We start from the raw sequence: 9,998 nt of genomic DNA, 5'->3' as shown, positions 1-9,998 counted from the left end.
TCCATATAAAACTCACGTCACGTCCGGCCAAATGGGGTCAGTTTTCTTTTCCCCGGATCCGCCATTTCATTTTTAGAAGTTCCTTGTAACAAGTTAGCTACTGTATTATTCAAAATAGCATTTTCAAGCATTGTTTTGACTGTGATAATTACAATAGAATTTAAATTCAATTAATTGCTGCGCGTGGTACGACGGTCCTTTTACGTAGTAATATAAATAAACGGGCCGGCGAGTTGCAAATGTCTCATTTTTCCAAACGTGTTCTACGCGCTAAAGTTTTTGTATGAGTTGAACGTTGGTTGGGGATAAGAGGAGGCAAAGGAAAGGCCTGTGAAGCATCGGCGTAGGAGTGAGTCATGGCTGGACATTTTGATGCAGAGGACCGTGCAAGTTGGTACTGGGGAAGACTCAGTAGGCAGGAGGCTGTTTCTCTCTTGCAAGGACAGAGGCACGGGGTGTTTCTGGTCCGAGACTCGATCACTAGCCCCGGCGACTATGTGCTGTCCGTTTCAGAAAATTCTAAAGTCTCGCATTACATAATCAACAGCATCAGCAACAACCGCCAATCTGGTTCAGGTAAGAAAACATCTGGCATATATGTGCTGTCGTGAAAATACTGGCCCATAGATTGTATGGGACGCTAGGTTAATACATGCCTTTATTGCTGCCAAGTCATTCAGGTTCCTTTGGAGCAGACACCATGAACTGCCACCAATATCGCTATTTGAAAGTGATCACTGAACTTATTTCAGTGAACACATCAGCATACTCTCACACAGAGAAATAACCTGAAATAATCAGCCACTCAACCTCATAGTTGGATTAGTGCTATCATGATGTTGTCAAAGCTGGTACAGATGTCTCCCCCTCTAACCCTTAACCTAGCTACTACTAACCTTTACCACACACTGTGACCCTGTCCTCTCCAGGTTTGACGGCTCCAAAGTTCCGTATTGGGGACCAGGAGTTTGAGGCCCTCCCCGCCCTGCTCGAGTTCTATAAGATCCATTACCTGGACACCACTACGCTGATTGAACCAATCATCAGGTCCAAACATCTCTCCCTGGTTAGCGGCCCTCCTCCTCGGCTAGAGGATGAGTTTGTCCGAGCGCTCTTTGACTTCCCCGGGAATGATGATGAGGACCTCCCCTTCCGGAAGGGTGAGGTGCTGCGTGTGCTGGAGAAGCCTGAGGAGCAGTGGTGGAACGCCCAAAACGGAGAGGGCCGAGCTGGCATGATCCCTGTACCCTATGTGGAGAAGTACCGTCCGGCCTCCCCCACCTCGACAGCAGGGGCATTAACAGGATGCTCTAGTGTGGCAGGAGGGTCTATAGGAAACACAGACAACCCTGGTACCCCCCAGCCTGGCCTTCCATTGTTGGGAGACCCCAGCCAGTACGCTCAGCCCACATCCCTACCAAACCTTCAGAACGGCCCAGTCTATGCCAGGGCTATTCAGAAGAGAGTGCCCAATGCATATGACAAGACTGCCTTGGCCTTGGAGGTAACAAAACTTGATACAGAATCTAAGTAACCCTTCTCATTTTAAGTCTTGGGTAGGAAGGGATGAAATATGGGTGCTTCAGAATTCTAGGAATCTATGGATCTGTTAAAATACAAAAACACATAAAAACTAAGGAATGCCATGTTGATCTAAAAGTGTTATCAATATAATCAACAACAGCCATTTTATAATTGTCTTAGCATCTTCATCAATATTGAGGTAATCTGGGGTTTTGGGTTTTCTAAAAAGACCTAGTACTGGTTACAGTTGTAGACTTCGTAGACAAGACAGAAATGTCAATGAATATCCTGCCTCCTGAGTCTGTATGCAAGAACATGTTACTACTTTACAGTCAGGCTACATGACTAAGCAGGATTCAAAGGGTTTAATGATTAGCCTGCATTTCCTGACCTCACACTGTCACTGGTTAGACTGGGAGAACAGGGCTGGACGAGCACGGATATATCTGACAGAGTAATTAGAACTAGAACTGCTGTCTGAATTGTGTCGTTTAAGACGTGTGTGTGTGTGTGTGTTCACAGGTGGGAGATATGGTTAAGGTAACCAAGATCAACGTAAATGGCCAGTGGGAGGGGGAGTGTAAAGGCAAGCGTGGTCACTTCCCCTTCACACATGTCAAGCTGCTGGACCAACACCACCCAGAAGAGGAGCTTAGCTGAGACTGACTCCTTTCCTCCCTCACCTCTCCGAGTTACACACCCTTACTCCACCTAAAGACACGCTCCTCCACCAATAAGACCCCTCCTTCTCATCACGTCACAGCACCACACCGGTGGTTCCTATTTACCTTCTAAGACCCTCATCATCATTAGCACTGTCACTCCATTCACATGTATTTACATAACTTTAGTTTCTTGTTTAGCTCCCTTAGAGAAGTACAAACACATTGACACAGACAATAATCTGCTGCTTCTGATTGGCTGGTAGAAAACAGCTTTGACCAGAAGAGGACTGGTTTAATGTGAGAGATGGGGGGGACAGGATTGTAATCAGAGATGTGAAGGTGAAGTTTACCTAAGGCGAGGGTCCAGGATCAGACCGTCTTCCCTAAATCCTAACCTGAGTGAAAACAGTCATAGCTGCCTCCAGGTCAGCCGCTAGACACTGTTGTACTGTCAAGGAGAGGAGATACACTACATGGAAATAAACTCTTAGAACATATTCACTACAACCTGGACCAAGTACATGTAGTCTTTTGTAAGAAATAGAACATGTTGTTATGAAATTATGTATTAATATGACTACCATAACATGCTAAAAGATTTTTACTCTTTGTGGCACATTCTTGTTTTTTTATTTTTTGTCTTTTGGGAAATGGCAGACAACCTCTACTAGGCTCCATCTCTTCACTGGTGCCTGGCCATGAATGTACCTCTACTGAAAATCAATCTCTGTGATCTTTCAGTATTTCAATCCATTTTCTGGAAGTACTTTACCTTTTAATAAGAATTGAAGGAAATGCATTGTGAAGTAACATCAAGTAGTCCAATCTGATTTAAATGGTTTCAAGTGGATGTAGTCATGATGACACGCATCTGCTTTTCAGTGCTTTGGCTGGGTCCTGACACATAACTACTTCTATTCACTTTAGTCTTTTATTGGACATCTCTAAATATTTGTGTTTTGTTTATGTGCCAGTTGTGCCAATTGCTCACAATGTCTCGACAAATTTTCCTCATGATGATTATTGTAAAGGATAGTATACTCCCTATGAAGCTGGGACAGACTCAGATCCGGCACCATGTTCAGATGAATCACGTATGTGTGAATAAGTAATTATAGGACTAACATGCTGTTTTTTACATTATTGACACAAGACAATCATCACCATGGAATAGCATTCCTACAATTTCTGTTATACCTTTCAGGACTCTAATTTGTGCTTCTGTCTACGTATCTTACTTCTTACATGAAGGAAAGGGTGACATTGGTAGGTCTTTGTAATCAGAATGCACTTAGTGATATTACTAATTGACACACTATGTTTTAAAATCAGTGACAGTTCTCAATATCCTATCTGTTTTTTGGTTTTGCTTTGTTTACCATGGTTGTTTCTGCCCCTCAAGTGTGGCTGTTAATAGCAGTTTATTGTTGGTGTGTCCGAAAGCAGGATTGTTTTAACTAGTTATCTTTATGAGATCTTGTTAAAACACCCCAATATTCAGTTCTTCGAGTTTGTAGTTTCAGCCTTGATAAATCATGAGCCTTTGCACAGTCACTCAAGTGCTGTCTCTCTATGTAGTTCACCTAAGCTCTTATTGAGACCCACCACCTCAGTATTTCACTACACTTATCACTATATCCTTTTACATATGCCCTTTCAGTTATGTACGTTGATTAGTTTCGTGATGTCCATCATGTCTTTAGGTATCCAAAAGTATTGTATTTTTGTAACTGTAAACATTAATTACTTTAAAACGGGGAAGGTAGCCAACTGCCAATGGAAATCTTGTTAATATTAAAACGTGACATTGTATTATATCACTTCATTTTTTTGAAGACAATTGAAATGACTTTGTATTTTCTGTAGCATGACGTGTTATACATAGTAAATAAAGTAAACCCTTGGCTACAGAATAAAAAGCAACCATTGGTGTCTGGACATTCCTTGTTGGGCACAGAACGACCATGTTAAAGTACGCTTGACCATTTGGCATGAATGTTTGGACATATTGCCTATTTTAGGAAAGATCTAGTACAGAAAACATGACTGAGACGTGTCTATCACATAATTGCATTCTCAAATCTTGTATGTAAAATGGTCGTGATTTGTGTCTGATCCCTGGCATAAAAAATATTTTTTGGGGGGTAGAGCTCAGAGTCCCACTATAATGCATGCACTCGACCCCACTGTCTGAAGGAGGAGTGATCTATTAGCTTGCTTGTGTACTGTAGCCTACTATGTGCTGCTAGATCCCGGATAGAGATTTTCGCCATCTTTACTACTTGTGCAGTTGTGCCGGTGGGGTGGAAACGCCACTCAACAAACCGTTGAATATTCTAGGAACCGCCGATAGACTCAAATACCTTCATTAGCCAGCTATTCAGATTTGTCAGTGTAACTCCACTAGCTAGAAAGCAAGCCACGTCTCACTACAAAATGGGAGATCGAGAGGATTTAGTTTATCAGGCAAAACTTGCCGAGCAAGCGGAGAGATATGACGGTAAGGTGGTGACAATTGTAGCTTTCGACGAAGAACATGATCACCGCAGTTTTTTCTTCTTCGTTAGCTAGCTTACCAGTCTAGCTTGTGAGGTAGCTTGCAAGCTAGCTAACAGCCCAGTTAGCCATCGACGCTTGTGTCCAGCTACTAGGCTAATTAGCTAGCTATCTCGCCCATTCACTCTCCTCCCCTGACTGTTCTCTGAGACAGCTTCGGGGACTGCTGCATTAACAAGTTAGATATTTAAAAGCCATCCCAATGAATGTCCTCTGCAACGTTATATACTGACCTATATACTAGAGATTCAAATATAGCCGCTGTTTTGATTGTACTATTGAGGCTAACTTAAGATAGCTAAAATTGGGGCTAAATCAAAATGGCGGATTGGTGGAACTAGACCTCACCGCGTTAGAGCTAGCAATTTCTGGCTAGCACGCCATTGCTGCAAAAGCTAACATTAGCTAGCTCTAGCTCTGCTAGCGGGACAGTTGTACTCTGCGGAAATCGACCCTAATCGACTCCAGCATTATTGCTAAATATGCCAACATCACTGGTAGAGAACATATGTCCTGGTATCTTACATGTTTTTCAGGTGTGCTACGTTAACCAAGTTATTCTATTGTGAACGTCAAACTAGCACTGCTAGCTTCTTACACACTTAAGAGCTAGCTAGATCGATGGCTGATATCCCACCCCACCGTATAGCAAATGTATTGGTGTCTGGGAGTTTTTCTAGTGTCCACTAATTTACTTTCCAGATCAGGTTTGGGTTTTTAATTTTTGTATTTGCACCTCACTGTTCCATTAACTCTTATGCTTAAAGCCTTGACCTGTCAGTTTGACATGGGACAGATGCTGTTTTTAGAGGGATGGTTTCCACTGGGGGTTACTATTACAGGGCGTGATATGAGATGATTCATTGAGTCGTTTAGGGTGTCTGGGTCTTGGCAGTGTTGTGGGAAAGTAGAAATTAACATTATAGTGAGTCATGGCATCTCTTTCCACAGAAATGGTAGAGTCCATGAAGAAAGTGGCCGGCATGGATGTTGAGCTTACTGTGGAGGAGAGGAACCTACTATCAGTGGCCTACAAGAATGTGATTGGAGCCCGGAGAGCATCCTGGAGAATAATCAGCAGTATTGAACAGAGGGAAGAAAGCAAGAGCGGGGAAGACAAACTGAAAATGATCAGGGAGTACAGGCAAACGGTAGGCCAGCCACCTAAAGTCACTGTGTCTTCAACAGAGACGATCCATATACAACCTCTAGCCAAATTGTAGTAAATGGTCAATTTACAGATATTGTGTGTGGTTGGAATACAATTTGAATTTAATGAGAAACTTACCTTCATCAATCGTTGGAAGAATTGTTGGGCAAATTAAGAGTTGGAAGGATGAGTCTCTTTTGTGTTTTTGGGTGGTCCCGTGGCTGGTCATTCACTGAGTTTTTATGTGCAGGTTGAGAATGAGCTGAAGTCAATCTGTAACGACATTCTGGATGTGCTGGACAAGCACCTAATCCCAGCCTCCAACACAGGAGAGTCCAAGGTCTTCTACTACAAAATGTAAGAACTCCCTCTTTCCTCCATGTTTTATGCATCCTCCAGACTGCCGGTAGGAAGCCAGCCTGCAATCTGGTTATTAGCTGTAACATGAAGTAGGGAGGGTTGGGTCTGTCTTGGGCCTGAACCCCACAGACGTGTCCAGTTATGTCAGTTTCAGTATTATTTGTTTTGGTCCTCAGGAAGGGAGATTACCACAGGTACCTGGCAGAGTTTGCCACAGGCAATGACAGGAAGGAGGCTGCTGAGAACAGTCTTGTGGCATACAAAGCTGCTAGTGACATCGCCATGATTGAACTCCCACCAACGCACCCCATCCGCCTTGGCTTAGCCCTTAATTTCTCTGTGTTTTACTATGAAATCCTCAATTCACCAGACCGCGCATGCAGGTAAAAGGCTTCACACTTCTCACCTGACACCCAGAAGCTAGGTACACCACTGTAGTGAAAACAACATCTGATAATTTAATGTCTATTACTTAAGAATTTTGTTTTTAAATCACTTTGTGAGTCTGTATGGAGATAGATTCTTATGCGACACATTGCTAAATTAAATACCAGTCGGAAAATAACTTTTAATATTGTAGTCAGTGATTTTCCTACTACATTTTAATGCTGTGTTGTTCTGCAGGTTGGCGAAGGCTGCGTTTGACGACGCTATTGCAGAACTGGACACACTGAGTGAAGAGAGCTACAAGGACTCCACACTGATCATGCAGCTGTTACGTGACAACCTGACACTATGGACTTCAGACATGCAGGGGGATGGTAAGAAATCACTGGCTTGTTCTTGTCCAGGATCTTTCAAGAATCACTAAAGAGTAGCTCTCGTTAACCGCCTTGCATCCATCCTTTCTTTCCCTCCTCCTCTGTGGTACTTTTAAATCCACTGCTGCTGTTTATTCCTCTTTTCTCCCTCCATTTGTTGTAGAGTCCTAAGGAACGAATAAGAGTATTAAAATGTACTTAGTAAGTGTTCTCCTCTCCTGATGTACCTGGACTGTAACTACTCACCAGCATCTTTCCTGCTTGGGTCTATGTTCACGCCCCGTTGCATGGAGACAGCTGCCACAATCACACGTTTACCAGAGACAAAGATGAATCATGTGTCAAAAGGCCTTAGGACGTGTTTAATATATAAAAGAGAACTGATTTGTCATAAATCTTACTTTATTATCAGCACCGACCATTCTCACTGTCTGCTGGTTGTTACAATCCCCCTAGTTTAAGTATTTAATGAGGATATGTAGTTGGGATTATTGAAGCTTGTGTAGCGAAAGCACTTTCAGTTTGAGTCTGGATTATCTTTGACTAAAATAGTTTGCTAAATAGTGTGACCCTCCAGCCGGCTTCATTTGCAAGCTATCTTAGAACCAACTGGAAATGAAATGACACTTACTGTGTGTTGAGCAGTGTGAACACAACGTCTGTCTGCTCATTATTTACAGTTACATTAGTCAACAGCAACTCATGGTTCAGATCAGACCTGTAATGCTATTCAACAGAGCAGAGAACATCCTGCCATTTCCCCAATGTTTTCAGATACTTGGCAAAGGGTGATATGGGCATGTCCCTAAATGAAAGATAGGGTTCAGATAGTTAAGTCTCAAAGCTCAAGTAAATTTGCTGGGATTAGGTTTTCTCCAGCAACATGTATGAATATCACCTGTCTGGGAAGAAGCTTGGTTGCATGTTGCACAGTAAAGTTCCTCACTGCTACCACCTGGGGGCTCACTGTGGCTTATTCACCCCTCTGTTGGTGTGGTTTTAGTGAGGCCCTGAATAGAGTTTGCTTTTGGACATGATCCCATTGCCTTAAGGGATATGGTCAATTTGAATGCAGCTTCCTTTAAGATATTAAATTGACAATGTTCATTTGATGGATACTTAATGTGTATTTATAACTCAAGTGCACTGATGTTCAAACTGACCTCTCCTTGGTGGCCATACACTCGCTCCCCAGCACTGTATTGTCTGTTTGAACTTGATTTAAATACAGCCATGTTTACTTCATATAATTATTACCAGAAATTGTATATATTTGAATGTTTAAAATCCTATTGTGTCACCAGGAAGATTAATGACTGCTAACAGGGTCATGATAGAATGATGGAGATAATGAGAGTTTGTTTCCTAACAGGTGAGGAACAGAACAAAGAGGCATTGCAGGATGCGGAGGAAGAGACCCAGTGAAACATCACCGCCAACTAGACACCCTCCCCCCTCCCCCCCTCAGTGAGAGTCAGCACCACACCCATCAGGCAGTGCCTCCTCTCCTCTGCCACTCCAGGCCTTAGGGGTCAGCGAGTTTCACAGTTTTTTCCTCCTTTTTTTATAGTTTTTTTTTTTTTAGTCCTTTAATTCAATTCAAATATGAATACCACTTAATTGACGTAATAAATACATTATTGGAAAGGCAATGAAAATAAATGTCCCTGGATTATTCTTGTTTTTGTTCCTGGTACAAGCGGTTCTGAAATGTTTATCTTGGTTTTCATTATTGTAATGTTTCTGTTATGCTTTTCTTCAATATTTTTATCAGTTGCTGGATGTATTTTGAGAAATTTTCTTAATGTAATTACAGAAATTAACTTTTATTACTGATGTCTGCTATTAGTTGTTGGAGCTGTTATATCTGTGTGTTAGTGAAACATCTGATGCAAATCATTTGACCTTTAAGGGCCAGTGAAAACTAAGTGCCCTTTTGTTAATTTTAGTTTTGCAGAGGACGTTGGCAAAATTCTGGATATCCATGTTGAGCAAAGCGCTGAACTATTACACCTTAGTGGTTCTGTTGTCATGTTTCTGTCATGTTCTGGACTACTGTGCTGAAATACTGTATTCCCACTCTAATTAGAGATGGTGTCTGCTAGCAAGCAGTTTCACAAATCCAAAAACAAACAGACCAGTTGCAATTTGACCTATGTTGATAGAAAATGGACCTCTGAAATAGAAGATCCAAATGCCTGCATGAGTTTGTTTCTTTCTGATTCTTTCTCCCTCTAAGAAGCTCTAGGTTTACGTTCCTTTTTGCTGTTTCTCTATTCCTCCATGATGTGTAACCTTAAGCTAATTTGTACTACTGGATATCTGACTGGAGCCACAGATGGATAATCTGTATTGTTCTTACTGAAACACAGCATGGAATTAACATTAAACAATCTAAATTAAACACTGTCAGTTACTCTTGATTTTAAAACTTGGCAGATAAACGGTTAGTGGTTGAACAGTGGGTGTGTCCAGTTCACTGGGCGCTTCTTTGCCCATTCCCATCTTGTTTCCCATGGTAACTGACTAACCTGTTGGAAATGTGCACTGTGGACTAATGGGAATATCTATTTTTCCTTTTTCTCAGCTCAAGGAGGAACTGGTTAAATTGCAGTTGGAAAGAGACAAAATGGAGGGCATGAAATTAACAGGATTTCCGCAGTGTCTTAAAAAGTCTACAATTCTAAAATGTTATGTTGAGTGGAGATTGTTATGATCCTTCTATATACTTGGAATATATATCACTTTTTTTTTATTGCAAGATTTGAACCAGGTGTACTGTGTTTGGCAGGAGACTCGATGGTTTCCTGCAGTTATTTTCTACAAGACGGTGTAATTTCCTTTATGACACAACTAAATGCCAAAGGACAACGTACGTTTTGTTTCTGCAAATGCTAAAGTTATAAAACGGAATACTCTGCCTTCTAATCATACTTACAAAACAAGTAAATGTTTGCTGAAGGATTTCCAAGAACTATTTCA

General features: G+C 41.7%; 2 protein-coding genes across 3 annotated transcripts; both read left to right on the top strand.

Annotated features, from left to right (window-relative positions):
- The first annotated feature begins 54 nt into the window (after positions 1–54).
- Positions 55–3,481, top strand: crk (v-crk avian sarcoma virus CT10 oncogene homolog). The gene is made up of 3 exons (XM_047036413.1): positions 55–576; positions 930–1,504; positions 2,047–3,481. Exons 1-3 carry the CDS (start codon positions 357–359, stop codon positions 2,182–2,184), a joined length of 933 nt encoding a protein of 310 aa, XP_046892369.1. The 5' UTR covers positions 55–356; the 3' UTR covers positions 2,185–3,481.
- Positions 3,482–4,372: 891 nt separating this feature from the next.
- ywhae1 (tyrosine 3-monooxygenase/tryptophan 5-monooxygenase activation protein, epsilon polypeptide 1) lies at positions 4,373–9,420 on the top strand. 2 transcript variants are annotated; one of them, XM_047036207.1, is made up of 6 exons: positions 4,373–4,689; positions 5,697–5,896; positions 6,146–6,252; positions 6,432–6,638; positions 6,880–7,016; positions 7,180–7,205. In XM_047036207.1, the coding sequence occupies exons 1-6, from the start codon at positions 4,626–4,628 to the stop codon at positions 7,185–7,187; spliced, it is 723 nt and encodes a 240-aa protein (XP_046892163.1). In that variant the 5' UTR covers positions 4,373–4,625; the 3' UTR covers positions 7,188–7,205. The 2 variants fall into 2 exon arrangements, with proteins under 2 accessions (XP_046892163.1, XP_046892162.1); XM_047036206.1 differs by lacking the exon at positions 7,180–7,205 and adding an exon at positions 8,389–9,420 and having other exon boundaries at positions 4,374–4,689.
- The last annotated feature ends 578 nt before the right edge of the window (positions 9,421–9,998 follow it).

This window comes from Hypomesus transpacificus, chromosome 15 (genome assembly GCF_021917145.1).
Source record: "Hypomesus transpacificus isolate Combined female chromosome 15, fHypTra1, whole genome shotgun sequence".
NCBI lineage: Eukaryota > Metazoa > Chordata > Actinopteri > Osmeriformes > Osmeridae > Hypomesus > Hypomesus transpacificus.
The sequence above is the reverse complement of the archived record's forward strand: the minus strand, read 5'-3'. Positions and strand labels throughout refer to the sequence as shown.

Bases quoted from the DNA above. Each gene is read 5' to 3' on its own strand.
- crk (XM_047036413.1), top strand. From the start codon at position 357: ATGGCTGGACATTTTGATGCAGAGGACCGTGCAAGTTGGTACTGGGGA. The intron at 577-929 runs GTAAGAAAACAT...TGTCCTCTCCAG, and splicing joins CAACCGCCAATCTGGTTCAG to GTTTGACGGCTCCAAAGTTC. The intron at 1,505-2,046 runs GTAACAAAACTT...GTGTGTTCACAG, and splicing joins AGACTGCCTTGGCCTTGGAG to GTGGGAGATATGGTTAAGGT.
- ywhae1 (XM_047036206.1), top strand. From the start codon at position 4,626: ATGGGAGATCGAGAGGATTTAGTTTATCAGGCAAAACTTGCCGAGCAA. The intron at 6,253-6,431 runs GTAAGAACTCCC...TTTGGTCCTCAG, and splicing joins AAGGTCTTCTACTACAAAAT to GAAGGGAGATTACCACAGGT. The intron at 7,017-8,388 runs GTAAGAAATCAC...GTTTCCTAACAG, and splicing joins TTCAGACATGCAGGGGGATG to GTGAGGAACAGAACAAAGAG.